The sequence below is a fragment of the Fukomys damarensis genome, unplaced genomic scaffold (genome assembly GCF_012274545.1).
Source record: "Fukomys damarensis isolate Sample0158 unplaced genomic scaffold, DMR_v1.0_HiC HiC_scaffold_35, whole genome shotgun sequence".
NCBI lineage: Eukaryota > Metazoa > Chordata > Mammalia > Rodentia > Bathyergidae > Fukomys > Fukomys damarensis.
In genome coordinates this window covers 37,488,189-37,506,784 of record NW_022900947.1, presented here as the reverse complement: position 1 = coordinate 37,506,784, position 18,596 = coordinate 37,488,189, and the positions used below count along the sequence as shown (strand labels likewise).

At 35.7% G+C, this 18,596-nt stretch overlaps 2 protein-coding genes across 3 annotated transcripts in view; both read left to right on the top strand.

The window, feature by feature from the left end:
- Nfxl1 (nuclear transcription factor, X-box binding like 1) overlaps positions 1-12,553 on the top strand; it is a 49,687-nt gene extending 37,134 nt beyond the window's left edge. For both annotated transcript variants that reach the window (XM_010640199.2, XM_010640198.2), the window contains exons 19-23: positions 2,264-2,333; positions 7,243-7,347; positions 8,467-8,553; positions 9,286-9,339; positions 11,490-12,553. In XM_010640199.2, coding sequence (XP_010638501.1) covers positions 2,264-2,333; positions 7,243-7,347; positions 8,467-8,553; positions 9,286-9,339; positions 11,490-11,663 — 490 coding nt within the window. In that variant the 3' untranslated portion in view covers positions 11,664-12,553. The remainder of the gene's footprint in view (positions 1-2,263; positions 2,334-7,242; positions 7,348-8,466; positions 8,554-9,285; positions 9,340-11,489) is intronic.
- Positions 12,554-18,167: 5,614 nt separating this feature from the next.
- Corin (corin, serine peptidase) overlaps positions 18,168-18,596 on the top strand; it is a 243,289-nt gene continuing 242,860 nt past the window's right edge. The window contains exon 1 of the mRNA XM_019209977.2: positions 18,168-18,508. Within this exon, the coding sequence (XP_019065522.1) occupies positions 18,440-18,508 (69 nt within the window). The 5' untranslated portion in view covers positions 18,168-18,439. The remainder of the gene's footprint in view (positions 18,509-18,596) is intronic.

Here is an 18,596-nt window from a genome sequence, read left to right as displayed (position 1 = left end):
ATTTTTTTCCCCTTACCTCTGCCCTCCCTTCACCCCCTCCTCCCCTCCCCATCTACAAACACTTTATTTTCATCTTTTCATTCTCTCACATTTTTTTCTTTTCCCTTTTTGTTCTTCCCCTACGTATCACACCTTCCCTACATCTTTAGCTCCTTTCCTCCCATTTCTAGATGTCAGTAATCTTATTAGAATCTTATGCATTGTTGCAGAATATTCACACCAGGGAAACTATTCGGTATTTACACATGTGGGACTTATTTATTTCACTTAGGAGTATATCTTCAATATGTATCCATTTTCCTATGAATGAATCTATTCTCTCGCTCTTTATGGCTGAGTAATATTCCAATCATGTAATCTTCTAAAGATGATTCTATCATGTCCTGAGTTCCATCCCCAGTACCAAAAAAAATAAAAAAATAAAAAATAAAAAAAATCTGAACTTTTAAAAGCCTCATACTTTTAGTTAATGCTCTCATCCACCAGGGGCTTTGGTTAGTATTTTCACACATATGGTGGACTTTTTATTTTCTTGGTGTGATTTTAGCTCTGTACCCTCTTCTCTTTTCTGTTCAATTTATTCAGAACTTTCCTAGCTCTTTGAAAAGACTTATGGTGGTAATTTGAGAAATAATTGCTAGAAATTGGTATTTATTTTTCTATAAATGTGTTAAAGTGTGTATTTTTATATATAAAACATTCTTGTAATTTCATTGACTTCCACTTCCGTGAGTTATTTCCTATGTTCTGTTTCCATTTAGTCCCTTTCAGTTTGGTCTAAATCCATTTTTAGAAAGTAGGTATAAAAGAGATGAGCCTTGAAAAACCAAATTACTCTTAATTATAGGAACAAAATGATTCTACTCTTAAGAAGTTAACATCATACTTGTAAGAATGGAAAATGTGTAACAGTTTTTAATAGAGCCAGTATAAATACTTCATAGTCTTAAGTGAAACTGTCAGGAAAATTGAAATATTATTATTGAGTACATTTATACAACTAATATAAACATTTGATGTAATTTTAATTAATGTTAGGCTAAATTTTTAGTATCATTTGGCAGTTTTGTCTAGTGATGGGAAATAGGAAAAGCAGGAAAAGAAAAAGGAAAGGAGAAGAAAGGTAATGGGTAAAGGGAAATGAAAGATTTATGATAGGGAATTTTAGTTTTTGGCTAATTACTGTTTATTGCAATTCTTTTAAAAAGTAATTTTCTCTGATTTTTTTACTTTTTCTGAGTCAAATATGAAAACATAAAAGCTGCTCTGAAGTTAATTTGTAACAATAGATACAAAGTGTGATCAAAATAAATTGTGGATTTAAAAAATATATATATCACAATGAAGGACCCAGTGCCATTTATCTCTCTCCAAATCTTCCGCTCACTTTGAACACACTTATCTCATCATTCTTCACTTTCTAAAGCAGTTATTGGAATCCTCTCATGAGTATCTTTCTGGGGTATGATCCTAAATATGGAGAAAAACTGCTTCCAGGTCCATCCAACAGAAAAGCAGGCTGGTAGAAATATTATGGTGTATTTCACTTGGGTCTGGAACTATGCCTCTTTTGACACTTTATCCGAAGTCAAAATGGCCATGAAAGGTGAACATTTTGAATCGATTCAGGAAATTGAGGCAGTATAAGAGGGTACCTGGACATGAAAGACGACTTCTGGAACTGCTTCCGAAAGTGGCAAGAATGATGGCATAAGTGTGTGTGAGGTGGGGGGTATTACTGGCACTGTGTTGAATAAATTTTTAAAAATTTAAAATTAATCATTTCCTAGGCATACCTCATAGCATACCTAAAAACAATTGAAAAAGCTTTTCTGAAAAGCTTACTGCATTTTCTTACTGGATAGCCTGAGTTCTTTAATTCAAAGTAACATGTTAAATAGTAGTTTTAAATTTTTTATGTAGTCTCTAATGATGAATTACAGTTAAGAGTTATAATGATTGTTCCATAGGAAAAGATAGAAGAACTGTGAGAGACACCAAATATGGATGCTATTTTGTGTGTCTTATACTTTCTTCTTACAGTGATTGCCTTTTTGATATTTGATTTGTTGCCTTGATAGCTTGAGTTGGAACATTAATTTGAAGATAATTGTTTAGATAAACTACATCAAGAAAAATAAAATATATTTATGGATATATTTGACATTGTGAATTACAAGAGCTTTTTATTCTCATATTTTTAGAAAAATTGTGCTATGAAATCATTTGGTTTGACTATCGTCAAAACTTTCTCTATTTTTAGAAAAATAACCACAGCTGATGTAAATGAAAAGAACCTCCTCAGTTGTTGCAAAAATCAGTGTCCTAAAGAGGTAAGCTATAATGGAAACTTTTTAGTTAGGTTCCTAAGGCACTTTTTCCCCTGGGATGTTCCCTTTCTTGTTTGTTCATCTTATTTTAGTTCTTTTCTAGTGAGTCTCATGAATGTGATTGATGGCTATAAAAATGTAACACGTGTTTAGGATAGATGCACATCTCCTTATGGAATTTGGGGATATTAGGACTAGGAACAACCATTTGAAGATTTTTTTTAAAAAGAAACTATTTTAAAGATAGATTTATTCAAATAATATTTTTACCTTGTGTGACCTCCCTAACATGATTTAGGCTTCAAATAGAAATAAGTGTGAGGGCCAGGGATTTAGCTCAGTGGTTCTGCTGCCTGCTTCACACTCAAATAGAAATAAGTGTGAGGGCCAGGGATTTAGCTCAGTGGTTCTGCTGCCTGCTTCACAAGCACAAGATCCTGAGTTCAATCCCCAGTACCAGAAACATACAAACAGACAAGAAATAACTGTGTGACTTACAGGCAGTTGTTGTAGAGAGTAAACACATAGTAAGTCATTACAAAGAAGTTGTGTGCATATGTATGTGTGCTTTCATGTGTATGTGTAGTGGGGAAGTGTGTGAGGAGAAACGTTCCCATCCACAGTGCTTTGAAGATGCTATCACAGAAGATACACTTCTGTACATTTTTACTGTGGCATTTGGTACTGGTGTCATTCATTATGAACATACAGCATTCATAGAGAAAGTTGTGGGTTTTTGCTTTTGTTTTGTTTTTGTTTTTTTGAGACAGAGTCTTGCTATGTAGTTCAGGTTGGCCTTGAACTCATCATGTAGCTCTGGCTGGCTTCAATCTGGTGATGATCCTTCTGCCTCCGAAGTGCTGGGCTTATAGGCATGTGTCACAATAACTGGCTTTTTAAAATATTTGGTTGCTTATACAAGCATTGAATTCCAACTAAAAGTGCCAGAAGTGGTTCAAAAAATTATTCCGAATAGTTAAAAAGTTAAAAACCATAGTAGTTCATTTTATGGGACTAGTCTGAAAGGGTGGTGCTCTTTGTTATTTGAGTAGACATTTCATAAGGAATCTTTTTTTATTACAAATGTACTAAATAGTACCTCTTTCCTTTAAGCTTTGTTTTTTTTGCACTCATCTAAGTATTTTTTGACCTAATGTGACAGATGACAATTAAGTCTTAAATACAAATCTTTGATTAAATGTACAACAATGAGTGCATGGTATGCCTTTTTGTTAATAATGCTTCCTTTTAACTAAAGATTTGGACCACTTTATTTCTTCTTAAGAATTTGAAAATTGAACCTGAGAATTTTAAGATTATGAAAGGAAAGACCATTTCAAACAAATCTCGTCAGTTATATAAATGAAAATAAAATGCACAGGACATTTCAAATTTAATTTTTTGAATTCTTCAAATCCTAAAAATTCCTCTGTTAAAATAAAGTTTCTTCTCACTCAGTTCAGATCCCAGATAAACAGCTGAGAATATTTTACTTTTAGTCTGATTCAGTAACTAGATATGGTTTTGCAGGTAGAAATACGATAATCAGTTCTTGCTTTGCAGTGTAGCATTGCCTTAGCTATGATTAAGTGGTGATGCTGCTGTGACATTTGGTGAGACTAGATGGACAGGTGCAGTTTATTTAAAAATTTATTATGTTATTACCCATTTTCATGATTTTGGATTGCAGGTCATTTTGAGCTCCCTGGTTTTGCTAGAGTATCCTTGGGCTTCCTTGAAAAATGGATCCTTAGGTTGGGATGTGATAATTGATGTGGTACTTATAGTTTGGGATGTTGTAGGAGTGCACAGGTGAATTTTATTATGTTCAGTAGAAGTCATTTTGCTTTGTGGCCTCTTGACATCAGTAAGGCTTCAGTGGTTCTCAAAGTTTAATACATACCAGAATCACTTCAAACTTTAGTACGTACCAGAATCTTGTTAAAACAGATTGCTGAGTCTTAGCCCACAGTTTCTTGCTTTGTGGTGTGGGGCCCAAGAGTTATATTCATATGTGATGTGATTCTTCTGGCCCAGGAGCACACTTTGAGAACCACTGAGCCACAGATTCAATTTGTAATAAAAGAAAGGTGTCACTGTGAATCCCTTAGTGAAACTACTAACTTTCCTATAGTGAAATTAAGGGTTTTGTAAATTATAGTGCATTAGATATTCCTTTTCTCAGTTCTTATAAATTGTTTATTGCCTCTTCCTCTCCATACTGTACTATTGTTGTGGGCAGAAATGTCATATTTCTCTTTGTTTCTACTACCTAGTTCGCTGGCTTCCTGGTTATTAAATGTTTATTGAATGTGTATGAAAAATAAAATGGAATGGTGTGACATATTTTCCTGCTTCTGATATACATTGTACTCTGTGTTTTCTAGATGATTTAAGTAGATATGAGTTTTTTAATATTATTACTATTATTTTGTGGTCGTGGGGGTTGAACCCAGAGCCTTCACACTGAACTACAATCCCTAGCCCCTTTCATTTTTAAATATTGAGGTAGGATCATGCTAAGTTGCTCAGGCTGTATTTGAACTTGTGACCCTCATGCCTCAGCCTTCCTAATTGCTTGGATTGTAGATGTGTGTGCCACCATACCCATCTAGGCTTGAATTTCAGTGAAAGTACAAAGATGCCATTAAGAAACATGCCTTGAAACTATGCCATATATGTTTCTACTTTTTTTTTAGAAGATACAAAGAGAAACCAAAGGCAACCACATAGAACACAGCTTGAATTATTTTTAAAAGCTTTAAAAATTTTTAATTGAAAAACAGTTATGATGTGTATCATGTTTTTTTTTTTGTTTTGTTTTTTGAGACAGGGTCTCACTATGTAGTTGAGACTGTCCTGGAACTCACTGTGTGTAGCCCAGGCTGGTCTAGAACTCACAGTGATCTTCCTGCCTCAGCCTCCTGAGTGCTGGGATTACAGGCGTACGCCACCATGCCTAGCTGTTTCATGTTGTTTTGAAATATGTATGAATTAGAGTAATCAAGCTAATTATCTTATGTATGACATCACTTTTTTGTCGTAAATGTACTTAAAATCTACTCTTTTAAGAACATAATACATTGATGGTAACTGTAGTCATCATGTTATACAATAAATTTCTTGAATTTATTCTTCCTTTCTTATTTGAAATTTTGTACCTTCAGCCAACATCTTCCCAACGCTGACCCTCCACCAGCCCCTGATGACTACCATTTTCTACTCTACTTTTGAGTTCAAGTTCTTAAAAATTTTACACACAAGTGACATCATGTATTATTTCTACCTTCAAAACTTATTTTTGAATTTGGTTTTATCATTCCCATGCAAGCTATGTTATTTTTTACCTGGGCAAATTACTTAGTTTCTCTGCAACTCCATTTGCTCATGTATAAAGGGGAGCAGTAATTCCCATTTCAGAGCGCTTTCTGTATTTTAGTGAGGTAACAACTTGTAAAGATCCCAGTATATTGTAGGCACAATCTGTGTGTTAGCTATGGCACACATGCTATTGTATGTATCTTTAGCTACAAGCAGTTGTTTTACACGCTATTCTTAATTTTTTGGGAAAATTTCTTGTTTGCTTCTTTATTCGCTTTCCTTTCTAGAACCATTCATTATGAGTTGCGTAGAGTGGTCAGTTTCTTCCATAGGAGATGCAGTTCAGCGAGAAAGGAAAGCACAGGAAGGTATACAGGCATATTTTGAGGGGAAGAGAGGGTAGCTAGTTATCCAATGCCTCATGTTTGGCTTCTTTATGAAATCAGGCTACAAGCACTGTGGGAACTGTAAGAGTAAAGTTAAGGAACACAAAGACTTGAAACAACCGCTCTGTACCAGGTGTTTGATAAGTGGCTAAATATTGAGCTGGTTAAGCGGTATTCAGGGCCTAGTGTTACCTGTGTAGGGAACAACAAAACTGGAGTGGTCCAGCAGTGCCTAGAGTAAAACTCACTTGCTAGCGATCCTCTGTCCTACAATAAGATAGGGAGTTTGAGTTTCTTCAAGAGAATAGAGCCAGTAGTTTGAAGACCATTGCCCTCTAGTAACTTAGAATAACTTTTAGTATAATAGTCACAAGTCTTGAACACAGTTTAATTCTGATAGCAGCTTTATGAAAATGCTGTTACCCTTCATGGTATTACATGTGAAACAGAAGAGCCAAGGGACTTGACTAAGGTCTCTAAGTTAGTAAACAGAATCTGAGATTCATTTGCAGATAGTCTGGTTTTGAAATTAATCTCAGACTGATAGTGTATTTTGAAAGTGCCTAAAAAAGAGCCGTGTTTATGTGTGATCACAGTTCAAGACAATACAAGCAGTGTCACAACAGCTTAGAAAGAGTTCTTATATAACTTATTTATGTGTAAGCAAACTCACTCTGGTAATGTCTGTAAGTGTGGGTAAGATTTGAATAGACAAAGGGAGAAGATATCTGGAAGTTTGACTGGAATAGGATGGTAGTAAATGATGGAGATAAGGACATCCTGGCAATTTCTGAGTTGTTTGTACTACCTAAACAATATGTACTAATACATAAGGTCAAGGATAAATGTTTCAGAGAAAGATGATGAGCATTTGTAACACAATCCAGTTCCTTAAGGTTGAGGAAATTTTCTTCTCATATAACAGTACAGGGGCGGTAGTTGTGTCACGGTGTTTCATATGTTACTCCTCCAGGGATCCAGCCAGCCAGGCAGCTCTGAACTTTGACACTTAGTTTTCATTACTGCTGCAGATTTCCTCATTTCCAGCACATGAAGTAACACCGTGGCAGTACCTTCAGGCACACATTCCATTTACTGGAACTTAGTCGCTTGGCTATGACTAGCTACAAAGGTGGTTGTGAGATGTGCTGTGAAATATTGCCAAAATCTAAATATTTAGTTGCTTTATTTTGGTTTTATTTTAGCTTCCTTGTGGTCATAGATGCAAAGAGATGTGTCATCCTGGTGAGTGTCCCTTTAATTGCAACCAGAAAGTTAAACTTAGATGTCCTTGTAAAAGAATAAAAAAGGTACGTATTCTAAGTAATTGAAAATACTTTTCAGTGTAAATTATTCTTTTGATTGGCTTTGTGGGTATGTTCTTTGGCTTTTTCTTTTGTCTTCTCTTTTTAATTCTTCTTATAATCTTTTTTTATATAATTAAAAAGCCTATTTTCATAAATACTTATTTTTTAAAATCAGCTTTGGCAACTTAATTTTCTTCAATTTAACAAAATTGTTTTCTGTTGGAATCAAGCTGCATGCTTGGATAGGGAATGAGTGTGCTCTAGATGTGAGGACTCTGAAGGAGCAACACATTTTGAGTGATAAAAATGGGTTTCATAATTTAAGAAATGGTCTGGAATTAAACTTTGTTGTTCTAACTCATGAAACTTTTTTTGCCAGACCTCACATGCACAGCCTTTTAAATAAAATAACATTCAAACTTGGAAAGAATTAATTTTAAGGTAAAGAAACTGAAAGGAGGAGTAAAAGATGAAGACTAATGATTGGAAGGCACAGTGGAAACAAATTATATACTATAGTTCAACAAAACTTGTGAAGGGAGAGATAGTGTTTTTTTCTTCGACTTCCCTGTTGGCACATGGCAGCCTGGACTCCTTTGAAACTGTTTTATGCTGATCTTCGATTTACCATATTTTGTATTAATACTGTTTCACGTATTAAGTATTTGATTCCACAGGTACACTAGTAACATTTTAAGAGCTCAGTTACCATGTGTACTTAATGCTACTCTTCTGTATAGTCCAGATTTGGAGCATTTCGATTATCCCAGGAAGCTGTGTTTGGTAGAACTATTCTGCAACATTTTATTCCCTAGAAGCTGGAAGAATAACGAGAAACAATAAAGGAAAATAAAGAATAAAAATAAAATGGGCCAAGTTGATAGTGGCACCTAGTAAATAATTATTAAATGGATTATTTTAATTTAATATTCACTTTTCTAGTTAAGAGAAAATAAAGGAGTAATCACTATTTGAACCAATATATTTAATGTTTATTACCACAACATCATAAACATTAATTATAAATATCTATTACCATAAGTTGTTAGATCATTTTTTTTTGATATACTGGTGAATTTGAAGGAAAGATTATTTAAAATTTGAAATTTGGATTATCTATAGGAATTGCAATGCAATAAAGTACGTGAAAATCAAGTTTCTATAGAATGTGACACAACATGCAAGGAAATGAAGCGGAAAGCATCTGAGGTAATGTCTTAAGTATCCTTTTTAATGTGGTAATGAATTTGCTCTACTTATTCTGTGTATTTATGTGCTTATTAAAAACAACTTGAAATCTTATGTTTTTGCTAGTTTTATGGGCTTATTTTGAACCCAGGGTGTGCTTTTCATTGTCCACTGTGTACCTAACTTTTCCATCCTTCATGCAGTTAGTTTGCTCTGGCCCATGGTCAGTTGTTTCAATGCTAGCATGAGTCTGGAGATTAGATGAAAAGAACACAAAGGAGGATTTAGGAGTATTTTTCATGTTATTGTTTTCCTCTATCCAGTCAATGAATAAACCCTTGATTTTGCTAAACACTAAAGATGCCCTTCTGGATGCAGCATTTGAAATGGTCAATTTCAGCTGTAGAGAATTCTAATACTTAGTACTTGATTCTGGATTGTTCATATGGTAATTTAAGGGAGAAACTAACAATTTAAAATTATTTCAGTTTACAGTGCCTTAACACTTTGAACTGTGATATGTCTGGCATAATTAAGAGGAACTACTTGAGGAGTAACACTTCCTTCACTACCACTCTCAATCTATTAGATTGTGTTTTGGTAAAACTTCTCAGTATAGTGTTACATTTGTTTATGCAATTTCCAATATGAGACTTTCAAAATTTGCAGTAGGTTAATAGAGCCTGGATATTAAAATTCTCTATAAAATTTGATAATTAAAATTTCAATTTGTTTTGAAATGCATATAAACAGATAAAAGAAGCAGAAGCCAAAGCTGCTCTTGAAGAGGAAAAACGAAGACAACAGGTAATTGAACAAAGTAATTTATGTTTCTTAATGTCTGAGGCTCTTGGCTTCATTGTCGATTTTGTGCAAACATATATGTCAAATACAAATGAGAAGCTGTTCAATTCTAATCTGAACTGAATATACATAGTTCTGTAAAACAAAAATCTATTTACTTCATTTCAGGTATTCTGAAACTCTCAGAAAGCATAGATCTTGCATATTCCAAAATATTTTCTCTCTCCAATTTACTTCTGGCCAGTTTCATTCACTTTCCAGCCATAAGAGTTTTAAGTCTTATTTTGGTGGGGAAATAGAAGAGAGGTTGTCATGTCATCATTTTAAGTCATCTTCTGGAGCCCATGTCTTCACTCACATAAAAATATATGAGGTTTCTACTGAGTTGCAATAAATACATTTGTTTCAATAATATATTCCCTATGTCCCCATTAGATCCTCAAATGTAAGACTATCGTCTGTATGACCTAGTAAAACAAGTACATTCCTGGTACCCCCGTTTGCTCAAATACTGGTTGTATACTCCAGAGAGCGCCTTCACTTCACCCATAATTAATCACTTGTTAATTTGAATTCTGAGATGCTTTATACTTATAAACTAAGTTAACCACTTTTATGAATGAGGGGACTGAAACTTGTATGACTTGGGGAAGGACATTAGAATAATTCATGTGGCAAAGATTGACCAAGATGACATCTGATGTTTTATTACTGTTTGTATTTTGGTACCAGGGATCGAACTTCAGCCCTTGTGCTTGCAAGGCAGGCGGCAAAACCACTGAGCTAAATCCCTGGCCTTGTTTTATTATTCTGTACAGTTGATTTGCCTAATATCCCCAAAATAAATTACCAAAGCAAATACAGTGGACCTTTGACTTACAAACTTGATTGGTTGCCAAGGGCTGGTTGTGACTCAAGTTAGTTGTAAGTCAGTACAGCTTAGATCTGGATGTTTACCTGGGTACATGCTATAGATAACAAGAGGCAGATGACTCTTGTTAACCTAATTAACCTAAGTTATTTGTATGTCAGGCAGGTCATAACTTGAGGGTCCATTGTATAGTAAAACCAGGGAGATTAAATTATTACAATAAGATATTTGTCCTCTAACAACATTTTGTCAACCATTATGGATGCAAATCTTAAAATATATTCCTATTTACTGACTTTCAAGAGAATGCTTAGAACGTAGTGTTTACTTGTAGACTGTGGGTCATCATTTATTTTACCATCGGTGGTCCTCAAGTTTGGCTGCTTTTAAGCTATTTTGACTTTTCCCTATATAACAATCACTTGGGAATAGTTTGTTTTTTTGCTCATGAAAGAATGCAACTTTGTATTAAATGAAGTATATTGTTAGGTCTTTTCATTTGTGGTTTATGGTTAATGAGTATGTTAACTGAAGTTTACATTTCTATTATATAAACAGTTACAGATTTAAATTTAAATATGTATATTATTGTGAACTTGTTTTAGGAACTATGCACTATAGTGTGTCATTATACATTATTATTGTAAATAGAAATTTAATAAGTACTTAGCAGTAGAATAAAAATCCACATTTGATAATGACTAAAACCCAGTCATCCTTTTTTAAAACTTGTTTTTAGTTTTTTAGTTTTTGCATTAAAGCTTAAAACATCTTTTTTATTCCTTGAATTTTTACTGTATTTTTAAAAAATGATAAAGAGAAAAATTAAGGTTTTTTTCTCATTATTCATTTGAATTTCTTCACTAAAACCACTAGTGTTTATTTCTTGAATTGCAAAAACTAATTGTAAGTATCTTTTCTCACTGGCCATCTCTTAGCATTTCCAAGGAGCTGATAATAAATATGATTGTGATGAAGTATAAAACTGATAGTATCTATATTTTATAGGTCTCCAGTTTAATCGACTGTTTTAATATTTATTTTTAAAGTTAGCATGTATTCTGAAATAATTTCTGCTGTTGCTCCCCAGATCCCTTTCTGCTTCTCTAAATTCTGAATCTGTTGAATACAGTCAGTAGTGGAGGGAGGTGTTACTATCAGATTAACATATTTATACCATTACTATTCAGATATTTCCAAATTGATTTATTTTTACTTAGATGGAAAGTTTCAAATAAATGTATACATTAAGTTTAATAAAAATTAAACTCTTTTGATTTAGGCTGAACTGGAGGCTTTTGAAAACAGACTGAAGGGTCGTCGGAAGAAGAACAGAAAAAGAGATGAAGTGGCAATTGAGCTATCGTTTTGGCAAAAATACAAATATTATTGTCTTCCAGCATGTGGAGTTGCAGTGGTAGTGTTTGCATGGTACATCACCCTTGTTATGGATTAAATACAATGTTCATCTTTTTTTTTTTTTTTTTGGTACCGGGGATTGAACTCAGGTCCTTGCGCTTTGCAAGGCAGGCCACCGAACCACTGAGCTAAATCCCTGGCCCCACAATGTTCATCTTTAATATACCTCAGATTGAATTTAGATAAATTGTTTAGGATATTAAACGAGGCATATTGTAGAACATGACACAGTTCACATTCATATCTTATATTCTCCAGCTGTTGGTAGAAGGGCAGAATGTTAAGCTTTATCTTTATTAATATTCTAGAAAGGGCAGTAGAACACTGTTTAAATCAAAAGCATGACTGAAATTGTGAAGTATTTCATAAGGCTTACCTAGTGGCAGAGTTACATGTTTGTCATTCATTGTGCTTTTCTTTGTAGTAACTTAGTTGTTTCATTTACTATTTCAGATCAGTATTTAAAATTTTTTAAAATTCAGATGAAACTGAGCCATATGTGCAGAAAGAGGAATATTTCTCAATGTTTCAGTTACTTAGTACTTTTCTTGATCTTGTAACTTTGTACATTTTTAAAAAAGAGATTCTCTAAAAGATCTTTTAAATTGTAACATGAAGCTTTAGTTAGGGAGAAATAAATTTTACATAATGTGTTACTCAGAAAAGATAGTTGTTTCCGCAAATGCCAGGCTAGGTTTTTCACATATGGCTGTTTCCTGTGCAAGGTATCTTTCAACTGAAGTTTTGTAAAACTTGTATGTATCTTTTAAAGATAATAATAAAAGAAAAACTAATATTTATGGCTAATATGTGCTGAGCACAGGGTTTACGTATGGAATTGATTCTCATTTCTTTATCACAATTTTAGGTAGAGTATATAGCTAGAAATCTTATGAAAACAAATCAATATCAGCCAATTTTGTTGAAATTGTATGTCATTTGAAGTAGTTTTGCTATTTAATTTTTGTATGATTAATATTTTCATTAAAACTTTTCATACCAAATTTCTAATGTAGCATATTTGTTATTTAAAAAACCTAGGAGCCTATACTTTTAGGTTAGACATTAGTATCCGTATATAAAATTTTAGTATGTACTTGATGTTGAATTCAGTAACTGAAGCTAAAAAGTATCCAGTTGAAAAGTGGTGGAAGTATATTTTTAAACAGGAATTTAAAGGAAGATTGTAAAAAAAATTGGGTTTAACTGGAAAAATTTTAATGTCATTCTTTTTAATCAAATGTTGGCATGTGTGCAGAAAGGGCATTTATTCATTTATTATGTTTTAATATGAGGTTCTTTTTGGTTATGTTTTATACTTAATAGTGGTGTTACTGAGTTGGTATGTTAGAAGCTCTAAATCAGATCCACATACTCAAGATAGGACCTGCTCTAAGGATTTGTGTGGGAATCCATTTTCATGCATATCAAGATTTTGGCTGATTGAACAACAGCCTGAAGCCCAATTTATGCCAGTTGTTTGTTGGACTTCCATTCATGTTAAGTTCCACCCCCACCATGGGGAAGAATTTAGTGAGCAGAGGAAGAAAATTAAATGAATTATAAATTGAACTGTTTGTTGTTTTTTTCTTTGGCCAGCTCAGAGCTTAATTTATTCAAAGACATAGCTATTCATTGAGTTATCAGATATTTTTCCTTTATGATAAGAACTTTCTAGATACTGCAGATAATGGTGAACCCATGAGGTTGCTGCTAAGAAATTTACCAGATTAGCTGACAGTATCTTCCCACAAGTCAAATATAGAGTGCAAGAGATCTGTCCATGAGCTCTAGAGATCCAAAGAATCCAGCTGAAAGTCTGGAGCCCATGGCAGGAGTCTCATGCAAGTCTATATCAGGAGGCTGAGGAATCTGTGGTGGAAGACTGAAGGCTCTGTGCCGGGCAGTGGAAGGGCTGGTGCTGGTGGTTAGAGAGTTTGTGCCAGCAGGCCAAAAGGCCAGTACTGGAAACTGAAGAATCTGCACCGAAAGGTGAGAGATGACACCCAAACAAAGGCAAAGACAAGAGCTCCTCCGAAGTAAAGCAGCTGGAACGAAGCTCTTCCAAGGAAAATCAACTGAAACCCTTCCTCCCATTCTCCTTTTATACTGTTCAGACAACAAGCCTCCTTAAATGGTCTTCCCTGCCCAGAACCATGCAGACTCAATGCAGCTGGGTGTTCTCATGCATGCTGACAACCATCTCAGGTACAGAAAGTAACAGAAGCAGGGACACTAGCTAATTTGGTCTGAGATTGGAGCATTTGAGCTGTGACCTGAATGCTTCCATTTCAAGTTCTGAGGGAAAAATCTCTGAGAGAAAACCTTAAGTACCAAGTCTGTTAGTTGGGAGATGTTTGGCATGGCTGAGGACCAGATGGAAGGACTGGTGTGAAATTTGCATTTTTGCATTGAGGCTTGTTCCTAGTTGCAGTGGTCAGAACTTGAAGGTTTTAAGATGGCTGAAGTTTCTAAGACTCGGGACTAGGGAGGGTAAAAGTAGGGAGGGCAAAAGCAGGACGATGTGTGTGTGTGTGGGATGAGTCAGGGGACACTCCAGGCTGAAGTTGTAGCGCTGTGATTCAGGATGGGTGACTTCTGTTCTCATGGCTTCCCGGTTGCCCTGGATGAATGACGTGAAAGTGCTGAGGAAGCTGCATAATGAGCTGAAGTGGAATGAATGGAACAGGAGTGAGGATAGATACTTCTCAGGAGAAATACAAATGGCCAATACATGCATGCAAAACTGTTGAACACTGTTGGCCATTATTGAAATACAAATTAAAACAACAGTGAGCTTCCATCTCCTAAAAGAATGGCCATCATCAAGTACTAACCAGTAATGGGCAAGGCTGTGGGGGAAACGGAATCCTTCTGCATTGTTGATGGGAATATAAACTAGTACAACCAGTATGGAAATCAGTATGGAGATGCCTCTGAAAACTAAAAATAGAAATTCTTTTCAACCAGTTATTCCCCTTCCAGGTATCTTCCTGAAGAAGTTGAAGTCATCATATTGCATGTTACAATGATACAGGCAAACCGATGTTTATAGCACACAATTTCTAATAGCTAGCTTTTGGAAATGGCCTTTATGTCCATCCACAGATATGTGGATAAACAATATATATTTATATATAATGGGGTACAACTCTGCTGTAAAGGATAAATGAATGCACCTTGAGACCATAATAAGTGAAGTAAATTAGACACACGAGCTTAGATATCACATGGTTTCTCTAGATGAGGAACCCCAAATATAAAGAGCAAAACAAAAGATAATAGGAAGTAGGGGAGTTTTTTCAAGTGGGAAGAAGAACAAGAGCCGGAGATAGGGCAGAGGGAGAGGAGGGAAAAGGAATGAACAATAAAAAAAGACAAAAATGGAAGTAGAGCTCTGTCAAATGGGAAGAGGACCAGGAGTTGGAAGGAAGAAAGGGGACAAAAAAACTTAAGATGTGCATGTGCATTGCTCACGATACCATAAACATGGACTAATAAATTTAAAAAAGGTTGAGTGAGGCTAAATGTCTAAATACTTATCTAATTGGCCTTGAGAGAAAGTAGTGTAAATTGTCCTTTGTGCTCTAGTTTGAGCTAAAGAAGAAATTGAAAGTTAATAGCAAGAATGGCATGGATACAATTGTGAACATGATGGTCTTTGTGTCCTATTCACCTGTGACCTGAATGCAGCGTAACATACTATGTTACACCTCACACAATGTAAAAATAGTTTTAGTTTACTATTTGAAATTTATGGATTTATATTGAAATCTAAGATTTTTCACTTTAAACATTTAGATCTGAACACTTTATGTTTTTACTTCAGTTTCACTATTAACACCTGAATTAAATTTAAACAATATTAAATAGATATAGTTGTTACTGAAATTGCCAAAGGAACTTTACTGAGACACAACTTCATTGAACTTGCTTTTTGTAAAGAAGTCTGTTGGGCTACAAATGTTGGAAATCTTAAATGTAGATGTATTTCTGTTAGTATTTAAAGGTGATTTATAATTTTTTTTTTGAGAAAAGGTCTCACTATATAGTTTAGGCTGGTCTTGAACTCACTGTGTAGCCCATGTTGGCCTTGAAATGGTGGCAAATCCTCCTGCCTCAGCCTCCTGAATACTGGGATTGCAGGTGTGCATCATCATGGCTGGCGACCTGTAGAAATTTTAAAGACACAATATGGAGAGATTTAAAGTGTTCCTTTTTCCTTTTAAGGAATTTTTGTATTTTCTTCAATGCCTGGTACAATAGAAGCTTCTGCTGTCACACTGTAATCTATTTTGTGGGTCTCTCCAGCTATGCAGGTAACTAAGGTCTAAGCCAGGTTAAGGCAGCAGTAGGAAAGAAGAGTCACACATCGCAGGGTCAGCTCATTGCCAAGGGTGACTTCTGAGCTTCAGCCCTCAGAGGAAAACAGCCAGAAGTCTCATGGTGCCAGGTCTGGTGAATAAGGTGGAAGAGGACACATCATAATGTTTTTATTTGCCAGGAATTGCCATAAAATGTTTCCTCAACAAGAGGTGATCAAAAACATGATGAATGTTTATAATTTATTACAGTAAAAGACATTGCCATTTATCTGCTTCAACTATTCAAAATACCCCTTTTGAACACACTTATCCCATTGTTCTTGGCATTGTCTTTTACTGGAGTATGTTTTTGTCATTAAACATTTATTGCATCTTTTGATCCCTCCTTGCAACTAGTTGGATATATGCTTGAAATGCTAGATAATAAAAGTTCCAAAGACCTGGAAATGTTTCTTTTTCAAAATTATTTTTAAAAACTAGATGATTGTTACTTTAAATTGAAATAGGCCATTAAAGATTGCCATGAACACATTGTGTATTCAAATTAGTTTGAATATGTTTTGAGATTTTTAATAGTTTTGACTCCTTACCTTATAAAAGTTCATTACAAAGAATCCCAAAGGGCACATTTACCTTCACTTTTTATATCATCACCCTCGGGGTGTGAATACCTACCTCAAGTGTTCATTCTGGTGCTCTTGGTAACTAAAGCTGGTTGGTTTCTCTTGACAAAAGGAAGCTTAGGGAATACTTTGCACTTTCAGTGCAATCAGCTTTAGTTCTCAGAACACTGTGTAGCAATAGAAGAGAGGGGGAGACTGAATCACCCTGGCTATTTCAAATCCCCCAATTTAATTACTTTAATTGCAAAGTTCCTGTAGCCACCTCCACTAGAGGGCAGAAAGTGGAAAAGAAAGGAAATGAATAGAAACTCACATGGTTTCAGAGTGCCTGGAAGCCTTGGTGATTGAATCCAGTTGATGCTCATTTCATAGACTGAGTTAACTGGCTGAGAACGATGATGTCTTCTCTTGCCCATAGTGGAGCTGGCAGATGAATCTCCTGGGCTCTTGATTCTCATTTGGGGTGCCCTGGGGTCATGGTAGTGATGAGGTAGTATCTTAGCAAGAACACAATCCTGAAATCACGCTGTCTCCGGGAATCCCAGGGCAGCTACTTGCTATCTCTACATATAGGAGATAACTGCTTACTTCAACTCTAAATCTGTTTCCTAATCTCCAACGTAAAGATTATGACTCATCTACCTCCGTGGTTGGTACAAAGTAAAAGAAAGTGCATGTAAAATATACTGCATGTAATGAACTTAATTGTTTGAATTATTATAAACTTGTCAGATACTGCATTCTGAGTCTCGTGTGTGTAACATGGAATCAGTTTACAAACCATTTAGGGACACAACATTTTCCACATTGTATCATTTCAGAAACAAAATTCCAATTTCCTCCCCATTTCACAAATGTATGACTTAACAGGTGGGTGCTTTATACATATTTTGTTGACTAAATGTGTCTCCTCTCAATAAGCAAGATGGATTTTTTTCTATAACCTCATGAATAATTTTTGAAGTTTCCTTTAAGATCTTGACTGAAATTGGATTTAAAACAATCATTTCTAAGAAAAATTCAGCGAACTCCTTTTTCCCCCAAACATTTAACAGTTGCCTGAAACATCAAGTGGTAAAGTTACCTCTGCAGTCTGAGAACCTCAGTGTTCTCGTGGTGCTGCCTTAGGAAAAAACACTGCATGTGAATGACAGGCAGCGTTTCCTGCCTCCTCCGTTCAGGAAACCCCAAAGGAGGTCTGTGGTCTCAGGCTAGGGTACTACTACCCTGTGCCTGAATCCTGGGCAAAGACTCAGGAAGTCTTGCAAATGCAGTTTCTTTACAAAACCTGTAACAGAAGGTAAATTTCCATTTGCCTAGTGCAAATAATACTTGCCTTCAAAACGTATCTTTTTTTTTTTAAATAGCAAACGTGGTATTTAATTGTCAGTGCCTGCAGTTATTTTGATTTTTGCTTGGCTACACTGGCGAAAAGGAAATGGTAGGATACGATAAGCAGAATTTGGAAACTTTTCTCCCCACCCTTCTCTTCCACGGTCCAAACTTAACTGTCCCGTCCTTTTCTGTTGCCCTTGAAGTGTAGGATTTTTGGGGGAGCTCGGCAGACCCTTGGCTTTGTTTGCCTCTGAAGAGAAACTTCCTTGAATGCAAAACGGAGGCGGGGGTACGGAGGATCTGTCATCAAGGACTGTTATGGGTAGGGCCCGAGATGTGAGGGAAGAGAGGGAGTGGTCCGCGGGTGGGATCTGTCTAACAGACAAATTATGAAGCTCCCGTTCCCTGAAGTACAACTTGTCTCTTGCTGACTGAAGACCGAAGGGAAAGGTATCCGAGGTGCCTCTCCCAGGGACAGGTAGAGGAGAGAAAAGAGACCAAGATCGGCGTGGACAGAGGATTAAGTAGGCATGTTCGCGAAACGGTGCTCTGCCCTTGCTCCGGAAGAGCGCTACCGCCGAGCCCGGGCCCCGAGGCGGGTAAGAGCCACAATCGGCACCCCTGCCGCGGACAGGTCGCGCACCCACCGGTCCTGGCGAATTGAGGGCCAACCCTTCCCGCCCCCGT